The sequence below is a fragment of the Haliotis cracherodii genome, unplaced genomic scaffold (assembly GCF_022045235.1).
Source record: "Haliotis cracherodii isolate W230 unplaced genomic scaffold, xgHalCrac1.p SCAF_3, whole genome shotgun sequence".
Taxonomy (NCBI): Eukaryota; Metazoa; Mollusca; class Gastropoda; order Lepetellida; family Haliotidae; genus Haliotis; species Haliotis cracherodii.
The window spans coordinates 1,679,363-1,705,588 of record NW_027266286.1 but is presented as its reverse complement, the minus strand read 5'-3'; the positions used below and the strand labels follow the sequence as shown (position 1 = coordinate 1,705,588).

Sequence of the window (26,226 nt, the reverse complement as noted above, 5' to 3'; positions counted from 1 at the left end):
GTGTTTCTGTTCAAGTTTATGTCAGCCTCTAACAAGTATTTGGGTGGATTTTTAGAACCACAAACATTACTGACAAACGCCCATCCTTGCATAATTGAACATAGAGTATAAAAACACTGGAAGTATTGATTATTGATGGTGACAATTGCCTTATGTGATGTCCGGTTCCATAGGTTGTTGGTTGGAAACCTTGATTTTTGCTAGGTCTGGCTTTCAATACTGATCATAGAGATTGATGATTGTTAACAAAATATTGATCTATTATCGATGAATATCGGAGAAGTAACTTTGAGCAAATATACAAACAAGTCCGAAAGAAATCAAGACACTTCATGCCAGGGGTGAGTGGTTTATGCATTGATAACTTTGTGGACATTTAAGTTGTAACAAAATAAACTGCTTTCCGTCTTTGGCAATTGATTCGATTTAAAATTACAAGTCTGTTTTGGTTAATTTAAACTTTATTTCATCATTATTGTGCATGTAAGATATTATCGATAACAAAATTTTCATATCAATAAACTTAAATGTTTCTTCCCATTGACGATAATTCAGATTTTTTTATCCTGCCCTAGTTTGTGCTTGCGTGTTTTGTTTAACGTCTACGACCTGCTTCACTGTGGTGTATTTTCCAAAGAGCTGACGCGCTGTGATGCAACTCAAATATTGTTGAAATCATCATGAACCCAACTCATTCACTCCATACACGTCCATATTCGAATCATGGGACCATGTCATGACTTCTGTTGTTTGAAGTCTCCTACCAAGACTGTTACATGCTGCAGACGTTCCCGTCACGCCATGGTTAACTCCCTTTGGCATGAGGAGGTTAATGGTAGACCTGGTTGACTGGCATCGTACCTCACGACGCAGATCGCTCATCATGTTATCAACGACTGATTTATCTCCCCTAGACTCTCCCCTGTGTCATCTATATGTCGAAAAACAACATTCACTCATGCAGTATACAGATGTTGTTTGTGACAGTTTTCCTCTTGTAGAGTGAGTTTGGTTTTACGCCGCTTTCAGCAATATTCCAGTAACATCACCACAGGGGACACTAGAAATGGGCTTCACACTTTGTACCCATGTGGGGAATCAAACCCAGGTCTCCGGTGTGATGACTGATCCTATTAGTATATAATACAGGTCAATGGGCACAATCCGTTGCCCATAACAAGTGTTGGTCTGGCTGTTTTTTATGTTTCTTCTCCCCTCTCCCCTCCCCCCTCCTTTGGCGTTGACATTCCCATCCTTTTCCGAGCCGTTAATTGAAAAGCTATTCCTTGTTTTTCAACAAAACTTGGCATATGTATTGCTCATCAGCTTCACTGGTGGTTTTTGGTATTTTGATATTTTTCAAAATTTCACACGTGTGAAATCACTTGCTAGCCAGTGGGATGACTCAAGTTTCTCTTCAACATGATATCCATTGAACATAAAGTCTGGTAGTTCTAAAGAACACTGATCTTCGGAATGTTTATTGTATGGATTACAACCAGATACAAACACTGCAAGATTCCATTCTTCCTGTGATACAAGCCTGACACAAAGCATGATCATATTGAAAATAGCATCTACCTGCAAGATAAATCTTACTTCAGACCTAATTCTTTTTGGCTTTTCAAAACATTTCCACACAGATGATATTTTTGATCTGATACTCTTATTGGCCAAATTTCACATTTATAGATGCAAAATGAAAAATAACCAACCAACCATTACACATTTCCAAAATGAGGTTAAATATTATTACTAAATAGAAAAATATAGACACTTTAATAAAGCCAAACAGACTGAATTCTATACGAAATTGGCTCCTTATGAAAACCTTTTGAAAATATAAACATTTGCTATTCCAAAACTTTACTAAATATATATCCTGCATTCTGTCTTCATAAATACTAAAGCTTCTAGTGAGTGTGAATGTGTGTATGGATGTGTGTGAATGATATGTACTTTATTAAAAGACCCTGGTCATGTAATTGGACTCTTATCAAAACATGATGTACTTTTACCAGGAACTATAAAAAAATATTAAATTTTTTTTAAAAAATAGCATCTACCAACTCCAGTGACGTTCTTGTTGAAATACAGTAAACTACGTTTATAACAAACACGCTTTTAACAAACTGACGGATATAACACACTGGGTTTTTTGTCCCAACCATTTGCTGTACATATGCTTATTATGAACAACAGTTAACAAACTAAAATTAGCGGTCTCTTTGAGTTTGTTACATTCGTAGTTTACTGTACTTGTTTATTTTGATGTCCACGTCACCACAACACGCATTTCCCTGCCATTAGTTTCACGTCATTTTGTCACACACTCAGACTTTGCCGGTTGTCACTGAGGATGTGATTATTTAGTTCAATACCTAATGTAAAATGTAATGAAACTATCAATTATGCAAAATGGTTTAATGTGGTCTTCCTGTATACTGCTATTTAAGATAATGTAACGTACGATGAATTAGTACACATATAACATATCGATAAGGAAGAGAATTTAGCGTGAACTTCTTTATTATGAGACCGCCTCAATGGTCCTGTGGTAGAGCGTCTGCCCGGAGAGCGGAAGGTCCGGGGTTCGATCCCCGGCCGCGTCATACCAAAAGACATGAAAAGATGGTACTTGTTGTTACCCTGTCTGGTGCTCAGCATTAAGAGGATAAAATAAGGACTGGTCGGCTCGGAGTCGGTATACTGTGTCTGAGTGGGGTGTTCATGTTAAACTGTGGCATGGTATCTCAGTAAGCTAGCACTATAAATCGGCATCAGTCCGGACTAGTACAAGCAGCCACACACACATGCATGCATGCACGTCGCTATATAAGTGCAATAATCTTGAACGTGACGTTAAACCCCATTTCACCTCACCTCTTTATCATGAAGATCATAACATTTCAGAGTATATACTTACTCCTGCATCAAGTGTCATCAGAAGGTGTAGGTATACTCCGAAACGTTTGGTTCCTCATAATGAAGAAGTTGACATCCATAATTTCTCTTTCTTATGTGTATCACTTCTAGATGCCTTTCAAAGACTACATACAATGACGCTCTGCTCTGCCTGGATCCTTCTGATCCAACAGCCAGGGTAGAAGATGGTGATAGTCATGCAGTCGACCCTGTCCTGTCTTGAGTGAGTGAGTAGTGTTTTACGCCTCTTTCAGCAATATTCCAGCAATATCACGGCAGGGGACCCAAGAAAGGAGCTTCACACATTGTACCCATGTGGAGAAATGAACCGGGTCTTTGATGTGCCAACGAACACTTTAACCACTAGGCTACCCCATCAACCAAGGATGTTGTATTGCAAATACTAAATGACATGTCAAAATAATGATGAAAAAATTATTTATATGAGTACATGAACACTTGACCAGTTGCTTTCTCACTTTGAAAGGGGAACTTATCTAAATGGGCCAAGGGAGTTATAATTCAACAAAATATTTTCATTGATATCAATAATAGTGGCATAATGGATAGAAGGTAACATCGATATTTGTCTCAGTCCTTGTTGTAAAATCTTCCCGAGGCAAGGGAGTTAACTGACTGTCAAAGTCCAGTTTCCACCCTTGCTGAACTAGGCTGGAATTATGGAGCTATATTTGGCTGGACTAACGAGTCTATGCATAGTTTAATCAAAATCGTTCGATAAAATAGATATCCGGTTCGTAAACTGCCGTGCAGATTTATAGGATTTGCAAAGCATGTGTACTAGGGGGGTATAAAAACTGTCAGGTTCATAGATCATATAGACAGAGGAATATGTCCACGCTCACACTCATATCACAGTTCCAGTATATGGACGCTACGTGTAGAAGCCAGACAGGCCATGTGCGTGAGTACCACACATCCACCACACAGACCTGTAACACGACAGTCACACCGAGCCAGATGGGTCCTACTACAGTTCCAGTATAGGGACGCTACATGTAGAAGCCAGACAGGCCATGTCCGTGATTACCACACATCCACCACAAGGACCTGTAACACGACAGTCACACCGAGCCAGAGGGGTCCTACTACAGTTCCAGCATAGGGACGCTACATGTAGAAGCCACACAGGCCATGTCCGTGATTACCACACATCCACCACACAGACATGTAACACGACAGTCACACCGAGCCAGAGAGGTTCTACTACAGTTCCAGTATAGGGACGCTACATGTAGAAGCCAGACAGGCCATGTGCGTGAGTACCACACATCCACCACACAGACATGTAACACGACAGTCACACCTAGCCAGAGCTGTGACGCTGTTGTACGGACCACGGACTTGTATAGGTCCGTGTACAGACATACAACATGTAAACAATATGGCAACATATAAGAACATATAATCTATGGTGCATGATACAAAAATGGCGCCACTTTGTCACACAAACAATGCAAGACCCACTCAAGTAATGAGGAGGTTACTATCAGTGCTGTCTAAATAATGTGTGCAGGTGTTCAACGCATAAAAATACTTTAAAACCTTAAACTTTGTCATCATCACCAGGAAGACATCACTATTATGAAGATGATGATCCATATTGGCACAAAATACATAGAGATCTGTGCTTAGTCGTTGACGGATCCACAGGGGGTCTGGATCCAACCACCACCCAGTTTGGAAACAAAATGTGGTTTGTCGTTGGCAGTAAACTACATGTATCAGAGAATTTTGATATTTTGGACCCCTCCCTTTTAAAAGTGCTGGATCTGCCCTTGTTTGTGGATCAGATAACGTGTAATTATTCAAATGAGGACACAAACAGAAGTAATTGGTAGGGACCGACATTCTCACGACGCTTGTGTTCCCTTAATAGTTAATGCAAGAAATGATTGTGTGAGGGTTTCCATGCCATATATGGAGTTGCATGCCATATATGGAGTTGGACTGGTTCTACTTGTAGTGGACAATGTATGACGGCAATATCCGGGCGGTGTCGAAGATGACAAGCTCCTTGCCGCATGCCGATGTGTGAGAGTCGTAGCCTGGATGGACACTGCCCTGTGTGAAGCTTGAGATTGTGTACGTCTGGAAACAGAAAATGGTCACAGCTATTGCCAGTCTGGTGAGTGAAGAAGTGAGTGACTGCTGAATGATAACAGCAGTATTTCAACTATATTTGAGATTTTGAATTTGCGTACCGAACACAATTTTATTTGCGTCCTGCGCACCACAAGTCTCGAATACCTTCTAAATAGGCCCCCGAATACCTCTACATAGACCCCGAATTACCCTCTATAGACCCCCAAATACCCTCTACATAGACCCCCGTATACCTCTACATGACCCATGTATATCCTCTAAATACACCCCCAAATACCCTCTAAATGGACCCCCGAATACCCTCTACATAGACCCTCGAATACCTCTACATGGACCCCCGAATACCTTCTAAATAGACCCCCGAATACCCTCTACATAGAACCCCAAATACCTCTAAATGGACCCCCGAATACCCTCTACATAGACCCCCGAATACCCTTAACATGGACCCCCGAATACCTCTTCATAGACCCCCGAATACCCTTAACATAGACCCCCAAATACCCTCTTAATGGACCCTCGAATACCCTCTACATAGACCCCCGAATACCCTCTACATAGACCCCCGAATACCCTCTACATAGACCCCCGAATACCTCTTCATAGACCCCCGAATACCCTTAACATAGACCCCCAAATACCCTCTTAATGGACCCTCGAATACCCTCTACATAGACCCCCGAATACCCTCTACATAGACCCCCGAATACCCTCTACATAGACCCCCGAATACCTCTAAAAAGACCCCGTAATACCCTCTACATAGACCCCCGAATACGTCTAAATTGACCCCCGAATACCTCTACACAGACCCCAAAATACCTCTACATAGACCCGCTATTACCCTCTACATAGAACCCCAAATACCCTCTAAATAGACCCCCAAATACCTCTACATAGACCCCCAAATACCTCTACATAGACCCATATATATCCTCTAAATAGACCCCCCAAATACCCTCTATATAGACCCCCAAATACCCTCTAAATGGACCCCCGAATACCCTCTACATAGACTCCCGAATACCCTCTACATAGACCCCCCGTATACCTCTACATAGACCCATGTATATCCTCTAAATAGACCCCCAAATACCTCTACATAGACCCCCGTATACCTCTACATAAACCCATGTATATCCTCTAAATAGACCCCCAAATACCCTCTATATAGACCCCTGAATATCCCCTTAATAGACCCCCGAATACCCTCTACATAGACCCCTGAATACTTCTACATAGACCCCTGAATACCTCTAAATAGACCCCCAAATACCTCTACATAGACCCATGTATATCCTCTAAATAGACCCCCAAATACCCTCTACATAGAACCCCGAATACCCTCTACATAGACCCCTGAATACCCTCTAAATAGACCCCTGAATACCCTCTAAATAGACCCCCAAATACCCTCTACATAGAATCCTGAATACCTCTACATAGACCCCCGAATACCCTCTACATAGGCCCATGTGTACCCTCTACATAGACCCATGTATATCCTCTTTATAGACCCCCAAATACTCTCTACATAGACCCATGTGTACCCTACATATAGACCCCGAATCCCACACACCAAAAGTGGATTGGCAGCCTCAGTCCGCCATGTCACTGAGCATGACCACCAGATCCTCGTATAGCTCCTCTTACGACAAGCGGTGAGTGGGATCTACTCTGATCGGGAATAATCTCGGGACTTTGGACTGACAGAATAAAGAACTGAGGACGTGTTTCACACAACTGTGCTAAGAGGCTCTTAGCTCCCATACTTAACCTAGACTTACGACATCCGTAGCACTGCTATCGCTTTGTGAAATGGGTTCCTGCTTTTAACCAGTGTACCGAGAAGGTGGAAAACCTGTGCATCAGCTACCCATTACAACTTGATACTTAACTTATATATTTGACAATAACAGTCAAAAACGGTTGTGTTGAAATTGAAACGACCTACGTAAATACGTCAAGGTAGCCGAGGTCTGACAACCGAAACTGATGACTAAAAGAGGAATAAGGATGGACCAAGTTTTACTTTGAGACAAACAGATGTGAGTTTGACACATCAAAGTTTGATACAACAGTCTTTGACTGTACCTATATATGTTTGAGAAATAAAGTGGGCTCCACCCATGTGTAGTGTAATAAAGTATAGCTTTGCCCTGAACTATTTCATCTGAAGCACAAGGACGCTTAGCTAAATTCCAAGATGAGAGCCTACCCACAATATAATATGTTTCATTTAAACCATTCAAAGAACTCATGACATTCCACATTTAGCTTTGTTTAAACCAGTCAGGTTGTGGTTGAGTGCTGTGGTTGTCCACTACCCTGGGCACACGTGTTACCTTTCCCAGCAGGACTTTACAGAGCAGCAGCTTGGTGGAACCTCTGATGTAGCGCATGGAGTAGTCGGGGTACTCGCTGAAGTAGACGCCGCTGCCGTACTTGTTGCCGGACTTCATTTGGAACCCTGGGTCGCCTGGCAACACAAGGTCAAGATGGCAGATCAGCAACACTAACATCTCCAGACTACATCTGTCCATGCATGTTAGTGGAGGAAGGACGTGTGAGGAAAAGATATGTGAAGGAATCAGATAAACCCACCATGCATGAGGAATCCCTTCTCGCAGATCTTCTTGATGTTTCCCTCATCTGTTCCATGGAACGCCAGAATGGGCTGGGCGTTCATCTCCCCGCGAGAATTCTTCAGAGATTCCTGGGCAGATCTAGTTGCAGAATGACAATATTGATAAACATTAAAACTAACAACCGTCCATTTACCGTAATGTAATCACACCACACGGGGGAGGGCGTTACCATGGTAAAACATCAAATGATCTTTTGCCACGAGATGTAAATCAAAACAGCAATATTAACTTACTGGCGTAAAACTAAAACTAGTGAGGAAAATTAGAGTTATTTATTATGGAATATTGTGTAATTCTTGTTTAATTAGTATTGAGTGAGTCAGTGAGTTAGCTGGTGTTACGCCACTTTCAACACCATTTTGTCATGTCATGGAGTGTCAGCTGATGCAGGAGTGATGAGATCAGTGACGGAAGTGATGCGGGTCTCCTACTTCAGTAAAACAATGCAAGATCACAAGTATTCTGTGACCATAATCAGGACAAAACTGTTTTTCGAATCCACAATCATTGGATCCTGGTACGCCAAAGGAAGGCAATACAGCTAACGAGAATTGAAATGCAACAATTGTAAACATTTGGTTAGCGAGTACACCATACTGTTTTGAAGTTTCTACGTCACAAAGATAGTTTTCAAAGTCTGGTTTGTGTGTTGAGGTTACCGTGGGACTGATTAGCATAGTACTTGCTAAGTACGTAGTACTTGATAGTACTTGATAGTACTTGATACACAGACATACCTGAACCGCTTCACCAGATCAGGCGTCACCACGTATTCAACTTTCACAACTTTGTATCTGAAACATATTAGGAACATTTTATGTCTCCACATAGCCCATCACATGTTATGATGATTCATAGATGATTCTAAGGACATACAAGGTCACACTAAATTACCATGTGGTTGTTGTTAGGATACAGGGCCCCCGTTCCAGCCATCTTAGCACTAAGGTCATTGTAACTCCCAAACACTGACCTATGACTGTCATAGTGCTAAGATCACTTTGTGGAACTGTGATTATAACTCCCATACTTTAACACTGGCTTACAATAGTCGTAGTACTAAGATCACTTTGTGAAACAGTGATTATAACTCCCTTACTTTATCACTGGCTGAGAGAGTCGTAACACTAAGATCACTTTGTGGAACTGTGCCCAGAACACCCATACTTAACACTGGCCTATAAATTATAGTCGTAACGCTAAGATCACTTTGTGGACCGTGATTATAACTCCCTTACTTTATCACTGGCTAAGATAGTCGTAGCGCTAAGATCACTTTGTGGAACGGTGATTATTACTCCCATACTTTATCACTGGCTAAGATAGTCGTAGCGCTAAGATCACTTTGTGGAACGGTGATTATTACTCCCATACTTTATCACTGGCTAAGATAGTCGAAGTGCGAAGATCGCTTTGTGGACCGGTGCCCAGAACTCCCATACTTTAACACTGGCTTATGATAGTCTTAGCGCTAAGATCACTTTGTGGAACGGTGATCATAACTCCCATACATTAACACTGGCTAAGAGAGTCGTAGCGCTAAGATCACTTTGTGGAACAGTGATTACAACTCCCTTACTTTAACACTGGCTAAGATAGTCGTAGTGCTAAGATCGCTTTGTGGACCGGTGCCCAGAACTCCCATACTTTAACATTGGCTTATGATAGTCATATTGCGCAGATCGCTTTGTGGGCCGGTGCCACCGTCAGACCACTGACCTCCCTCCCTGGTCGCTGAGCAGTCTGTAGAACTGAGACTCTGCAGTCCTGAAGTGGAGGTCTTCTGCTGTCCCTTTGAAGTTCCTCTCGGGTGTGATGGAGAAGTAGACCGTTTTGGTGCCAGCTAGCGCCTCCTTCTCGCCCTCCACGTACCGGCCCAGACCTGACGGTGCCCCCTACAGACCACAAGCAGAGTTCCACAGAACACTAGCAATTACACCATCAGTCACAGAGGAATGAATGTATACACAGCGACATTGGTAGAGTTTAAACATGGATGGAAAATGCGTCCCAACATACATCCTTAGGTTTGAATCGACCTGCTGATCAGGAGATCCCCGACACATCATGTAGTGATTGAGTATGATTTTACGCCGCTTTTAGCAATATTCCAGGAATATCACGGCGAGGGACACCAGAAATGGTCTTCACACATGTACCCATGTAGGGATTTGAACCTGGGCCTTCAGCGTGATGAGAGGATGCTTTAACCACTAGGCTACCCACCACCCAGATCCTATAGTTACATCGAGGGATCACTGTTATTAGTCTATACATCCCTTCACAAACATAGGTCTTTAACGCACCCTTTATTCTGGAGTAGAATTGATGCCTAATACATCCAGCTTAACTTAAAAGGCGACAGAGGAGGATTGGATGACTGCAGTGCCTACCATGAAACAGCAGAAGAATCTCTGCGCCGAAAACAATACTCCCTCTCATACAGTTATGTACTGGTGATATTAAGGATATTCAGACTGTTGTGCCACTCACCATGTTTATCTCACCATGTATGCCACAAGATGAATACTATTGACTTTTAAAAAAAAATCCTGCCTACCCTTAACTTCACCCGTAAGTACCCCTTTCTTGATCAACCTATAACCATACCTTTTCTATTCTGTTGATGGTCAACGGCTTGCCTCCATCAGGAGGGTATTCCAACCTGGCTTCCAGGTCGATCTTGTACTTCCTTCCCTTGAAGTCCTCGATCTCAAGTGTCTTCACCTTATCGTTACGGGCCTTCTCAAGTTGACAGTTGATGCCTGGTGTGAATGGCGTACTGCATCCCTTCTCGTCCACATACACCCACTCCACCAGCTGGGCCAACGTCCTGGCCTCCCTCTGCATCAGAGACTTCTTCTGCAACGTCTGCAGCTTCTCCACGATGATGTCGTAAGCTGCCGACATCAGCCGAATTTTGCCTGTCAGAGTCAGGCCGTCTGCTGTGTTGGAGAGTGCTACACCCTTGTCATCTGCTATTCGGTACAGAGAGGACACCTGGTGGGAAGGCATGGAACTCATTATAGTGCATAAAGGTGTGACATATTGGTGTGGTTGTGGAAAGAAAGAAACACAGTTTTTATCAGATTGACTCCCATTAACTCAACAATTAAAGCCTACATTCTACTGAACCTAGGAATTAAATGATTGAGGTAGGTCAACAATAGAATATAACCTGGTCAACACCCAGCACATTAGAATAAAACTAGGTCAATTCCTACTACATAAGAATGAAATTAGGTCAACACCCAGCACATTAGAATGAAACTAGGACAATTCCTACTACATAAGAATGAAACTAGGTCAACACCCAGCACATTAGAATGAAACAAGGTCAACACCCAGCACACTATATGAAACTAGGTCAATTCCTACAACGTAAGAATGAAATTAGGTCAACACCCAGCACATTAAAATGAAACTAGGTCAATTCCTACTACATAAGAATGAAACTAGGCCAACACCCAGTGCATTAGAATGAAACTAGGTCAACACCCAGCACAATATAATGAATCTAGGTCAATTCCTACTACATAAGAATGAAATTAGGTCAATGCCAACTACACATGAATGAAATTTGGTCAATGCTTACTACATAAGAACGAAATTGGGTCAACACCCACCAAATTAGAATGTAACTAGGTCAATGCCTACCTCCTTGGCTTTCAGTTTGCCAATGAATTCGTTCCAAGATTTTGACAGCGGCTTGTGATCAAACTCTTCCTTGCACAGCATCGTTATCCTCTCCTTAGCTGCCTCAGCGTTCTTCTTGTCGTCGGTGTAGATGCAGAGGACCACGCTGTCATCGATGTGTTTGTTGCTTGTGTCAATGACGTCATCTGGGGATTTGTGATGTGACCTTTTCGATCTTCGATGTGACCTTTTACTTCTTGCCTCTTGATGACCTACAACATCAATGTCAGCTCAGTGTCTGAGACGGGAAATCCCTTGTGACAAATGGATACTTCCGGAAGGCTGGAGCAGGCTATAGTTGAGTGATATGAGTAATCTCCCCTTGGATGATTATGAACAACATGTTTTATTCTGGTGTGAAGCACAAAATGAATAAGGTAATCGAGGAACCACTGGAATCTGGTGATTCTACTCATTCAAGTGATTTCTCCAACTCCAACTTGTTTGACAGGCATTACTTATGGATAACAACATCTTTAACACTGTAAAGACCACACTTCGGTATAGCCTCCCACATCATCAGCTGACTCCTCAAACAGCACAACTACTTCACCAGTTCCACTACCCTGCTAAGAGCCAACGGAAGAAACACTACCAAACCTCAAGAGTCTAAAGGTGTAGTTTATAAAATTGACTGCAACTGTGGACAATCTTATGTAGGTGAAACATCCCGCCCCATCAACACCAGAATCAAAGAGCACAAAAAACCTCAACCATCAAATCAGACACTAAATCAGCCATCTCGGACCATATCAGCAACTGCCCCAATCATATCATCAACTGGAAAAAACATGCAAATCCTCTCCAACAACCTCCATGACTTCACTAAAAGAAAACTAACAGAAGCAGTCCACATTCGCCGCCACAAGCCATCAATCAACAGAGATCAAGGCTATTTCATCCAATCCGCCTACTATGAACTCATTAAGCAATAATCACAAACACATATGTGAACTTATCCTGTTTAATTGGCTTCATGTCCCATTGGCTTCCAGCTATGTGTTCTCTGTCCATCATGTTGTGACAGTATCATCCTTCTGTTGTCAACACTTACTCATGTTATCCCACTCATGTATGCAATTGTTGTTACTGTCAATCCTCTACTGTTAATCCTCCACCTACTATATATATTCTGTACAATGTTCCCCAAACATCTCACCTGGGATGCTCACATTAAAAACCTTGTAACCAGATGCAGCAAAGACCTAAACACGTTAAGATGCCTAACCGGCTCCAACTGGGGGGCCTCTAAAAACACCCTCCTCTCACTCTATATATCACTAATTAGGTCCAAACTAGACTATGGCAGTGCCATTTACGACACCTTAAACAACTCTCTCATTAAAAAACTAGACTCAATCCAGTATCAGGCCCTAAAACTAATCACACGAACTCAACATGGCACCTCTTCCACCTCACTCCAGGCCTTAACAGGAGAAATGCCACTTAAACTACGTAGGGAACAACTTACCCTAAACTTCTGGGCCGCGTCCCAATCAAACCCACTAATCGAAAACTTAATAAAAAAAATATTAGCCCTAGAAACCAAGCCCTAGCCCGGAAACATCCACTACTTACTCCAATTTCCCAAAGAATAACCAATTACCTAAACGAACACAAAATAAATAATCTTAAACAAAACAATAAATCATCCAATATCTTCACTCCAAAACTTAAAATACCAAAAATAGACACAACACTAGCCGATACACTAAATAAACAGACCGATCCTAACATCGCTAAAACCACCACACTAGCATACATACATGAAAATTGGCCAAATTGGTGTCACATATACACAGACGGATCCTCAGATCCGATCTCAAAACACACAGGTTTCGGAGTCCACATCGCACAACCAACCAAAGACACACAATCTTACCGACTCCCAAACAACCAATCCATATTCACGGCCGAACTAATGGGCATGGCCTCAGCACTACACAATCAGCAATCTAAAAAACACCAAAAAATCCTCATCCTAACCGACTCCCTCAGTGGACTACAAGCCCTCAAAAATAAAAACACTAAAAACCGCCCCAAACTAATAAATCAAATACTCAATAGCTCAAACAACTTAACTAAGGTAGGTAAACAAATAGAGTTCATTTGGATCCCCGCCCACGTAGGAATCTTTGGAAATGAAAAGGCAGATAAAGCAGCAAAATTATCCCTTAAACTCCCAGAAATAAGCTTAAACTTACCCAGCTCAAAATCAGAAATCAAAAGTGTCACTAAACAAAAAATTAACAAAAAATGGCAAAATATATACCAAAACTCAAATAGCCAAATCAGGAAAGTACTCAAAAAACCCCTAAATAAACCCAAAATACTACACCCATCCAAAAAAATCGACAGAATAATTACCAAACTACAAACAGGCCACACCAAACTAAATAATCACCGTAAAATAGCTAATCTACACACAACAGGAAACTGCCCACATTGCAAACAACAAGAAACACCAGAACACGTACTCATTCACTGCACACACTACCAAACACACGGAACAACACTACAGACCACCCTAAATCTGAAAACCGGACTTACACTAGAATCAATCCTAAATCCACAAAATAAATTAGAAAAATTCAAAGCCTTAGGCATATACCTAATAAAAACAGGACTAATTAGTCGCATTTAAACCCCAAATAAAATATTAAAACCAAAACTACTTTATTAGATAACCACCCAACACACACAGCTCCCTTAGTTCGTCCCCCACCCACTCTTGGCATTCTTTCCAAATCTCAAAATTTCAAAATTACTATATAAGTAACCCCTAAAGCCCCCTCCTGGGTTGCACAAACACACTTTTCCCCTTTTTGGAAACACATTAAATGGCCTGGCCGGGCCCGTGTGCGACATACGCTTGCGTTACGTTAAATCTCCAATATAAGTAAGTAAGTCCCCAAACCACAAAAAAATCCTAATACTTACCGACTCCCTAAGTGGACTGCAAGCCCTCCAAAACAAAAATACCAAAAACCGACCTAAATTAATAAATCAAATACTTAAAAGCTCCAACGAACTAACTAAGGCAGGCAAACAAATAACCTTCTTGTGGATCCCCGCCCACGTAGGAATATACGGTAATGAAAACGGCGATAAAGCAGCTAAACTATCCCTCAAAATCCCAGAAATAAGCTTAAACTTACCCATCTCAAAATCAGAAATTAAAAGTGTAAACAAGCAAAAAATCACAAAAAATGGCATAACCTTTATCTAAACTCAAATAGCCAAATCAAAAAAGTGCTCAGCAAACCACTAACCAAACCAAAAATTCTCAATCCATCAAAAAAAATCGACAGAGTAATCACTAAACTCCAAACAGGACACACCAACCTAAATAACCACCTAAAAAAAATTAAAAAAACACTACAGGTAACTGCCCACATTGCAAACAACTAGAAACCCCAGAACACGCACTCATCCACTGCACACACTACCTCACACATCGAACCGCATTACAAACCACCCTCAATCTAAACAAGGCTCTCACTCTAGAAGCAATACTAAACCCACAAAATAAACTAGAAAACTTCAAGGCCTTAGGCCTATTTTTAATCAAAACGGAACTAATAAAATGCATCTAAAAACATAATAACCTACCAAATCAAAATTACATAAACAAACAAACATCCACCATACCCAGCTCCCTTAGTTCTCCTTCCCAACCCCATCGGCATCTATTCCAAATCTCAAAATTCCCAAATTATATATAAGCAACCCCTAAAGCCCCCTCTTAGGGTTGCACAGACCACCTTCGCCCCTTTCGGAAACACATTAAATGGCCTGGTCGGGCCCGTGTGCGAAATACGCATCAGTCGGAAAGCGCACGTTAAATCTCCAAAGTAAGTAAGTAAGTAAGTCCCCACACCACAAACACCTCCACAAGCCTCCCCAATGAAAACTCAAACAATAAAAACCAACCTAACCGACAAAGACGAGTATTCTTCCACTGAGGAAATAAATGAAATCACTTTCTCAGCCCCTAAAACCAACAAAAACTTCAGGCACAAAAATCCTCAATTAACTAGCACTAAAACTCTTAATAACCTCACACTACTCCTAGCCTACATGCATAAGCAAAACTCACCAAATGCTAGTACTAAAGCTTTTCACTCAGTCTACCAGATCTAAATTCACCCTACCAAACTATAACTCAATAAGAACTGACTGAGCCAAAACAAACCTAGGTAGAGCCGGAGGCGGCCTAATCATATACGTCAGGGAAGATTTAAGCTACAAAGAACACACCAAAATAAACACACCAAACCTAGAGGCAAACGGTATCCAAATAACAAATAACAACCAAAAAATTAATATCATAAATATATACCACTGGGTAGAAAAACAGGTCAAACCTGAGGATTTAAACACCCTCCTCCAAATAGGCAATACATCTACAATCTTCCTAGGAGACTTTAATGCCCACCACCCTACCTGGGGTATAGAAGATAAAATAGATAAACATGGAAAACTCATCTCAGAATGGATAGAACAAAATGACCAAATACTACTAAATAACAACCAACCTACTAGATACGACAAAATACACCACAAAATGTCGGCTATCGACTTAACCATATGCACCCCAGATTTAGCCCAAAGTATTCAATGGGAAGTACACGGGGTACCACTAGGTAGTGACCACTTCCCAATAAATATAACTATAGGAGACGTAAACATCCCAACACCAGCCCAAAACCAGGAACCTAAATTCCACTACAACAAAGCCGACTGGGACAAATTTCAGGAAATTTGCAACCAGGCTAACATAGCTGACCTAGAAAGTAACGACCCTGAAATCTACTGTAAAAACCTCACTGACTATATAATAAACGCAGCTAAAAACTCCATTCCTTTCAAAACAACCAGCATAGGCAAACCCTTGGTTCCTTGGTGGAACGAGGAGATAGAACAAACTAGGCGTAAACGCAAATCCGCATTCAATAAAGCCAAACGTGACTTCAAACACCTAAAGATAGCACATGAACTAAATCACAAAGTACAAAGCTTAGTTAAAACAGCTAAAACAAGAGACTGGAAAAAATTTTGCGAAGAAATTAACCATCATACAGACGCCAGAACAGTTTGGCGCAAAATCCACGCCATTAGGGGCATTAAACGTCATAAAAAAACTCCCAACATAAACAATTCAACAAACCCCACTGAAAAAGCTAATAACCTAGCAAATCACTTCTCGGCCGTCAGTAGCAATAGCAACTTCAACCAAAAATTCCAGGAACAACTAAAATCAGAAACCAAATTTACCAAAGAGCCAAAAGATAATAACCTAGAAATTAATCTCCATTTCACAATGGAAGAAATACTCCACGTCCTACAAAATAGGAAAATGGGCACAGCCCCAGGCTTAGACCTTACTTCATACCAGATAATTAAACAACTACCACCCAAACTACTCCAAACTCTTCTGAAACTCTATAACCTCATATATCTAAACGGAAAGGTCCCATCACCTTGGAAACAAGCCCTGGTCATACCAATCCCCACACCCAATAAACCAGCTGACCAGGCTAATTCATGCAGACCAATCTCTCTAACTTCTAACTTATGCAAAGTAATGGAATCAGTGGCAGGTTACAACACTACTTAGAACAAAACAACATAATAAATCCAGACCAAAGCGGTTTCACTCCTGGACGCTCAACCTTAGATAACCTCGCCCGACTAGAGCAGGACATTAAAACAGGCCAACTTAACAAACAATATACTACAGGCATCTTTCTAGACTTCTCCAAAGCATTTTCGACATGGTTTGGCATAATGGGCTAATACAAAAACTACAAAAAATAGGTCTTAAAGGTCAAATAATTAACTACATCCAAAGTTTCCTAACAAATCGCGAAATCACTGTGGGCATAGAACAAACGCTATCGGACCAATGTCCCCTAGAAAATGGCACTCCACAGGGCAGCATCATAAGCCCAACACTCTTCAATATTATGATTAACGATCTATTCGAGGGACTATCCCCCAAAGTAAACACACCAAAATTCGCGGATGATGGAGCCCTCTGGATCCGCACTAAAAGCATTAAAATGTCCCAAAACTTACTACAAAAATCTCTAAATAAAATACAAAAATGGGCTGACAAACTCAGAAAAAACCACAGGAATAGTATTTAAACACAAAAATATGCAACCCGTTCCAACTAAACAACAAACCAATCAAATTCCAAAAACAAACCAAATTCTTAGGATTAATCTTCGATGAACATCTCACCTGGGATGCTCACATTAAAAACCTTGTAACCAGATGCAGTAAAGACCTAAACATGTTAAGATGCCTAACCGGCTCCAACTGGGGGGCCTCTAAAAACACCCTCCTCTCACTCTATATATCACTAATTAGATCCAAACTAGACTATGGCAGTGCCATTTACGACACCTTAAACAACTCTCTCATTAAAAAACTAGACTCAATCCAGTATCAGGCCCTAAAACTAATCACACGAACTCAACATGGCACCTCCTCCACCTCACTCCAGGCCTTAACAGGAGAAATGCCACTTAAACTATGTAGGGAACAACTTACCCTAAACTTCTGGGCCGCGTCCCAATCAAACCCTCTAATCGAAAACTTAATAAAAAAAATATTAGCCCTAGAAACCAAGCCCTAGCCCGGAAACATCCACTACTTACTCCAATTTCCCAAAGAATAACCAATTACCTAAATGAACACAAAATAAATAATCTTAAACCAAACAATAAATCATCCAATATCTTCACTCCAAAACTTAAAATACCAAAAATAGCCAACACAACCCTAGCCGATACACTAAATAAACAGACCGATCCTAACCACCACACTAGCATACATACATGAAAGTTGGCCAAATTGGTGTCACATATACACAGACGGATCCTCAGATCCGATCTCAAAACACACAGGTTTCGGAGTCCACATCGCACAACCAACCAAAGACACACAATCTTACCGACTCCCAAACAACCAATCCATATTCACGGCCGAACTAAAGGGCATGGCCTCAGCACTACACAATCAGCAATCTAAAAAACACCAAAAAATCCTCATCCTAACCGACTCCCTCAGTGGACTACAAGCCCTCAAAAATAAAAACACTAAAAAACGCCCCAAACTAATAAATCAAATACTCAATAGCTCAAACAACTTAATTAAGGTAGGTAAACAAATAGAGTTCATTTGGATCCCCGCACACGTAGGAATCTTTGGAAATGAAAAGGCAGATAAAGCAGTAAAATTATCCCTTAAACTCCCAGAAATAAGCTTAAACTTACCCAGCTCAAAATCAGAAATCAAAAGTGTCAATAAACAAAAAATCAACAAAAAATGGCAAAATATATACCAAAACTCAAATAGCCAAATCAGGAAAGTACTCAAAAAAAACCTAAATAAACCAAAAATACTACACCCATCCCAAAAAATCGACAGAATAATTACCAAACTACAAACAGGCCATACCAAACTAAATAATCACCGAAAAAAGCTAATCTACACACAACAGGAAACTGCCCACATTGCAAACAACAAGAAACACCAGAACACGTACTCATTCACTGCACACACTACCAAACACACGGAACAACACTACAGACCACCCTAAATCTGAAAACCGGACTTACACTAGAATCAATCCTAAATCCACAAAATAAATTAGAAAAATTCAAAGCCTTAGGCATATACCTAATAAAAACAGGACTAATTAGTCGCATTTAAACCCCAAATAAAATATTAAAACCAAAACTACCTTATTAAATAACCACCCAACACACACAGCTCCCTTAGTTCGTCCCCCACCCACTCTTGGCATTCTTTCCAAATCTCAAAATTTCAAAATTACTATATAAGCAACCCCTAAAGCCCCCCTCCTGGGTTGCACAAACACACTTTTCCCCTTTTTGGAAACACATTTAATGGCCTGGCCGGGCCCGTGTGCGACATACGCTTGCAGTCGGAAAGCGCAAGTTAAATCTCCAATATAAGTAAGTAAGTGCTCATTCAGTCTTGCTTGACAACGGTATAAGGGTCTATACCGAAACGTTGCCTTTACAATGTTAAAGAAATTTTTGTCCATAAATTGTGTCTTTGTTAGCCATGTTATGGTTGAAATAAAATTTCCCTATAAATTTGTATAACGACCTTTATCATAAAATGGGTAGGTTTCTCGGCAGGATAAAGCCAACGGATAAAAAGGATATCCGTTGGGGTCATATGCGGATAGAGATGCAAATATCAAAGGTCAAGTAGGACTACTTTCACAGTTTATAAACAAACATGGCATCGCCCTCGTCATTCGGCGATCGAGTCAGTATTCCATCGGGAATCTGGATAAACTACAGGGATAATTTCTATCATTATCAAACGAACAGTCTAATATACTGAAAATCAGTGTCTAACTGTGACGTAGCTAAGGCATTTTATAAGTTTTTGCAACTTTCGAGATATAAATTTCGAAACAATTTTGCAAGGGCACGAGGCCTAGCCAAGCGGGATCAGTAGCCATATCTGTGCTTGTAGACCTCTGTGGCTTGAAACCTTATCCACAAATCAAAATGGTCAGATTCGGCCGAAATATGTTTGAACTGTTACCTTGTTTCGATTTGTCGCTGTGTGTACATCTGACTACACTTCTTAACGTTATGAAAGGACAGTGAGTGAGTGAGTGAGTTAAGATTTAACGTCACATCGGCAGTATTTCAGCCATATTGTGACGAGAAGTTCATTAATAATACACATAATTATACGAAATAAAAACCTGTCGACGAAGGACAGTAGAATAACTAGAATATCACAGACTTGATTTAAAACTAGTTGTGAATAATAAAAACAGTATGAAAGGACAGACCGACTGTCAACAACGTCTGACCGTGGCCGTGACATCTCAGACTAGGTTTAGAGTAGCTTCCCTTTGACAAAGGGCAGTTACTCTAGCGGACAGACAGATGGATTGCCGAGAAAGGCAATTAAAAAAAACTGTTTTTGCGAAATAAGTTGCTTCGCCACTGTATAAGAAACAGATTTCAGTTGGAACTATATTGGCTACTGTCACACTCCGACTGACACATCAACTTACCCTGTGACGTAATAAATATTAATGCGCGCACTTCAGGAAAACTCGCAATGTTTAGGTAATGTTTGTGAGAGGGAAAGCGATTTTAAAGCACAGAAATAAGGAATGACATTATATGATAAAGAGTTTATCACGCTTGTGTGTTTGGGGATGGTAAATATCCTGTATTAGGAATAAACACTATGTATTTACCTTGCCAAGGCTTGCTAAATACAATGTTTATTCCTAATGCAGGATATTTACCAACCCCAAACACACTCGCGTGATAACCTCTATATATTTGCGTAAGTATTACTTGTTTGTAATGCACGTTAGAATGCCTGATTATGCCATCATAACGGTTTGACATTAAAAAATATATTATGCCCTACCATTGACAGTGTCTGCAAAAGACTTGGCCCCTGTTGCACAAAGCGATCTTAGCGCTATGATTGTCTTAAGTCTTTGTTATAGTATGGTAGTTACAATCCTCTCATTGTGAAGAGGCCTGGGGCTCACTCACAAGTAAACATCCATCGCAACAAAACAACTTACAATATGAGTATCACCAAGACATCTGTGACGAGTCATGCCCCCGATCTTTTCTACCGTATACCAGCATATCACCGTATCACTGCAATACTTTGTCCAACATTCTAGTGTGACTGTCCACTGTGGGGATAGGGAGTGGGTATTGTTTTACGCTGCTTTAACAGCATTCCAGCAAGACGGGGGACACCCGAAATGGGCTTCACACATTGCACCCATTTGGGGAATCGAACACGGGTCTTGGGCATGAGGAGCGAACACTTTACCCACTAGGCTACCCCACTGCCTCTCTGTGGGTATTGGAGTCTGAACAACATCAAGGTCCACAGACAACATGGCAGATGATCAGTGGAGCTCGCACATAGGGGCAGAATCTGTGTATTTGGATCATGTATTTGATGGTAATAGACTAATGCTCTTATATCTGGGCGAACACAACCTGTAGGTCATGCTCAGCTGGCTCTACTGTTGAGAACAGACATATTTTTGTGGAATCATGTTATCATTTGTATTGAGCCATACATTCCTGTCAAATCTCAGATATTAGTTCTATAATCAAGTGCAAATAGAGCCTCTTGGAAAAAGAAGTGTGTGACATACTTAAAACACATGAGTTTGTAACATGTTTCTTGTGCGTTTACAGATTCAGAATGCTTCAGAAGGGGACAGGCCCCTACCCCTATCCCAACTCCCTTCCCCTACCCCAACTCCCTTCCCCGATCCCAACTCCCTTCCCCATCCAAAATCCTTACCCCTATCCAAACGCCCTATACCGATCCCAAATCTTTACCCCTATCCCAACTCCCTACCCCTATCCCAAATCCTTACCCCTATCCCAAATCCCTAACCCAATCCCAACTCCCTTCCCCTATCCCAAATCCTTACCCCTATCCAAACTCCCTACCCCTATCCCAAATCCTTACCCCTATCCCAAATCCTTACCCCTATCCCAAATCCTTACCCCTATCCCAAATCCCTAACCCTATCCCAACTCCCTACCCCTATCCCAACTCCCTAACACGATCCCAACTCCCTTCCCCTATCCCAAATCCTTACCCCTATCCCAAATCCCTAACCCTATCCCAACTCCCTAACCCGATCCCAAATCCCTAACCCGATCCCAACTCCCTAACCCGATCCCAACTCCCTAAACCGACCCCAACTCCCTACCCCGATCCCAACTCCCTTTGGATTCGTGAATGAAAATGCCATTCTGAGAAATAACCACCATACCCCTTTTGTCATGTGCAGAGTGTGATGGCGATGTACGTGGCCTGCCACCAGCAAACACTGTCCTGAAACCGTTCAGCATCTCGTCCTGGAAGATGACGACTCGGACCTGGCTGAGGCTTGGTGACGGGTGGCTGGCGCCGTACTTGTTAATGGCGTCATAGATGGCGCTCGCCATCTTCTCTGGAGACTGCTTCAGTCCACCTGCACAGAACCGAGCCGATAGTCAACATGGTCTTAAACAATGCAGGAATCAGTTTCACAATCTATGCGATGTAATAACAGTAACTCCTATTCTTGTTGTCAGTTTTAGGTGAGATGAAATGGGGTTTAACATCGCATCAAAGATTATTGCACTGACTCACCTGTACCAAGAGCAGGTATTGACATGGACGAGACGCCCTTCATATTCACCCAGTCCATGCACTGACTCACCTGTACCTAGTGCAGGTATTGACATGGACGAGACGCCCTTCTTATTCACCCAGTCCATACACTGACTCACCTGTACCTAGTGCAGGTATTGACATGGACGAGACGCCCTTCTTATTCACCCAGTCCATGCACTGACTCACCTGTACCTAGTGCAGGTATTGACATGGATGAGACGCCCTTCTTATTCACCCAGTACATGCACTGACTCACCTGTACCTAGTGCAGGTATTGACATGGATGAGACGCCCTTCTTATTCACCCAGTCCATGCACTGACTCACCTGTACCTAGTGCAGGTATTGACATGGATGAGACGCCCTTCTTATTCACCCAGTACATGCACTGACTCACCTGTACCTAGTGCAGGTCTTGACATGGATGAGACGCCCTTCTTATTCACCCAGTACATGCACTGACTCACCTGTACCAAGAGCAGGTATTGACATAGACGAGACGCCCTTCTTATTCACCCAGTCCATACACTGACTCAGCACCTTCGTCCAGCCGTAGTTAGACTGTTGAGCCCTCACATGGGCTACCATCTTACATTTCAGATTACCACCGGAAGTCAAGACGTAGCCATACTTTGTCATAGAATGTTCTGAAAAACATCAAACGATCATTGAAAATAGATGGGCAATACGATTAATATGCTATCATGCTGAAATGGCATTGTGTGTTCAAAGCTTTCGGACATGGGAGTCGTGCCAATTTACACTTGTCAGAGGGGTACACATATGACGTGATCTAGACTACCAGTCCTCAGACTTTCATTTTGAGGAAGCCTCGGTGGTGAGAAGATAGCTGACTTTGTGTGCTGGCGATTAGGTGCCTTTTCTCTGGCAGCGTGGGTTTGAATCCCAGACGGGACTCTACCCCCAAAAGTATTAGAATCTCTGCTTTTGTAAGAAAGTGTTATCCCAGACACAACTTTTGTTACATGTTGAAAGAGAACAGAATTGTGTCCCTAAGTTCGTGGTTAGTTCGACTGCAGGGTAGGCCCAGACTATGATCCGTTTCATCAGTACTGTACCCGTGTTTCATCAGTACTGTACCCATGTTACATCAGTACTGTACCCGTGTTTCATCAGTACTGTACCCGTGTTTCATCAGTACTGTACCCATGTTTCATCAGTACTGTACCCGTGTTTCATCAGTACTGTACCCGTGTTTCATCAGTACTGTACCCGTGTTTCATCAGTACTGTACCCGTGTTTCATCAGTACTGTACCCATGTTTCATCAGTACTGTACCCGTGTTTCATCAGTACTGTACCCGTGCTCCTGGGTTTCGCTGTCCTCCCACTTTCATCATATAATACTCAAAAGAAGTTAGAGATCACCGTGTCATGACAAATGAAAGAATCAGGTGTTCTTTCACATCTTTTGGGAAGTATATGTCACAAATAATGTCTGTAGCAGTGTAAAATCCATAGCCACACACACACTCACTGCCACTCATATACGGGCACACGGATGGCCCAGTCGTCTGAGGCTATGCAGTTCGCTACCATCAGAATGCAAGTTAAATCAATCATACATATAATGTTGCAATACTCGACTCCAAGAAGAACAAGACTCACTCTTCTCGAAGCACTCCTGTTGTATGACTGGTCCTGCTGCCCGTAGTATCGCCTTTGAGATGGCGCCTGCAGGAAAGAACACACCACATTGTCAAGAGCTTCATGGACATCTGTAGCCACTGTTAGCAGGATCACTTTGTCAAATTGGGGAATAATTTTGTCATGTTCACAGACAGATACTACATTGGGTGTCACATGAGTCAGGGCATGTCAGGTCACATGACTCCCAGGTGATCGGACTTACTGTAATTGAGGTCACATGAATCCTTGCAGCAGTTGACGATGCAGTCTGTAGTTTCCATGGTTACATCACCTTGTGCAATGACAACTGTGACGGGACCGAGCTTATAGTTGGATCCGGTGGGGGAGTTGGAGTGCATCCCTGAGGAAGAATGTTTGATTCCATGAAACATTTTTCATGTTACTTCATAGCCAACTCACGTATTCTACATCAATCTATCACCCACCTTTCCCAAATTTAGTCACCTTTCCTGACCTTTAGTCACCTTTCCCGACTTTTAGTCACCTTTCCTGACCTTTAGTCACCTTTCCCGACTTTTAGTCACCTTTCCTGACCTTTAGTCACCTTTCCTGACTTAAGTCACCTTTCCCAAAGTTTACTGGGGACTTTTTCTAACCCATAATCTCCAACTAGGCAACACTAGCCAGTTAACAGAGCTGAATTGTAAGTGGAAGGTCTAATAGTTAATAATGTTATTTACCTTTTGAAAAGCCGAAAAGGCTATTCACAGGGACCCCACCTGGGGCTGCCAGCACTGGGCAGGGAGGAACCAGTGCCTGTCCCCTCCCAAATGTCCGGTGCCTCCTGGAGGACCCCCTGTGGCCCCTGGAGGACCCCCCCCGGCCCCTGAAGGCAGGCTTAGTGTAGGGGCTGGGGGTGCTACTCATCCAGTCACTATCACCATACGGCCTCTCATTCTCCGCCTTGAACGCCTGGTAGGTATAAAAATCAGGTTCTGATATTACACTGACAGGGGCTACACAGACCTACAGATTCTGTCAGAGTTGCTGAACCTTCTCTTTCAATCATGCATGTGGTGTTATAGGAAAGTACCTATTATTTGTAGGATAAATCATTTTCTATTTGAGTGAGTGAGTGAGTGAGTGAGTTGGGTTTAATGCCATTTTTAACAGTACCGTATATCGCTGTTTATAAGGCGTGTTTTTCGTACCTCGAATTAGGGGGCTTTCAAGGGAGGTTGTCTTATACACAGGGTTGAAGAGTGTTGATGTTTTTCCCCCAATACAGACATAACTGTGAACACGTAACACCGGAAATACCATGTCAACAAATCCGTACTGAAGTATGCAAACTAATCATGTAATTACACTGTCTGGTTATAAATACAGTTCATTATATATCTGGACTTACCTTTGTTATCTATTTTATTAATTCAAAACGTCATTCAATATTGTTTATTTTCATTTCCACAAAATCGTATGTGAAGTGATCGGAAGGTCGCACAACTCACCGTTATTTACAGCAACCATGGTCATATTACCACTATTGATGCCTTGAAACGAACTTTAGTGGATAGAGAATGGATATATATATCATAAATGCCATACTTTGACTCGCTGAAAGTTATATTTGTTGTTGTTTCACTATTATTTGTCAGCATAAAGTTTTCACCATCGCGAAAAAAATATTCGGCAATAGCGATCAGCTGTACCAAAGAGATATGCTTATAGTTATTAATCTATTTCAAATATATATAATAAAATACTACTTAAATAACATGATATTGGAATAAATTATTCCGAATGAAATAATTTGTTTCAGTTTCAATTCTTTCTAATATTGTATCAAAATTCATAAAGGTAATATTGTTTAACAATGCCAATCAGAACAGGAAATACAAATTAATCACTAAATGATCATGTCCAGTGTTTTTTTTTATCTCAACTTTTAAACTTTGACCAAGTTTAATTGCTATGATCTGTTCGTTTCCCTTC

At 41.6% G+C, this 26,226-nt stretch overlaps 1 protein-coding gene across 2 annotated transcripts in view; it reads right to left on the bottom strand.

Annotated features, from left to right (window-relative positions):
- Positions 1-1,350: 1,350 nt before the first annotated feature.
- The window catches only part of LOC139473981 (protein mono-ADP-ribosyltransferase PARP14-like), a 43,570-nt gene continuing 18,694 nt past the window's right edge, over positions 1,351-26,226 (bottom strand). For both annotated transcript variants that reach the window (XM_071256848.1, XM_071256847.1), the window contains exons 10-21: positions 24,972-25,203; positions 24,494-24,631; positions 24,250-24,315; positions 23,089-23,268; positions 22,237-22,437; positions 11,358-11,608; positions 10,311-10,700; positions 9,420-9,595; positions 8,438-8,494; positions 7,657-7,778; positions 7,398-7,531; positions 1,351-5,037 (exon numbers count right to left, since the gene is read on the bottom strand). In XM_071256848.1, the coding sequence (XP_071112949.1) occupies positions 4,903-5,037; positions 7,398-7,531; positions 7,657-7,778; positions 8,438-8,494; positions 9,420-9,595; positions 10,311-10,700; positions 11,358-11,608; positions 22,237-22,437; positions 23,089-23,268; positions 24,250-24,315; positions 24,494-24,631; positions 24,972-25,203 (2,082 nt within the window). In that variant the 3' untranslated portion in view covers positions 1,351-4,902. The remainder of the gene's footprint in view (positions 5,038-7,397; positions 7,532-7,656; positions 7,779-8,437; positions 8,495-9,419; positions 9,596-10,310; positions 10,701-11,357; positions 11,609-22,236; positions 22,438-23,088; positions 23,269-24,249; positions 24,316-24,493; positions 24,632-24,971; positions 25,204-26,226) is intronic.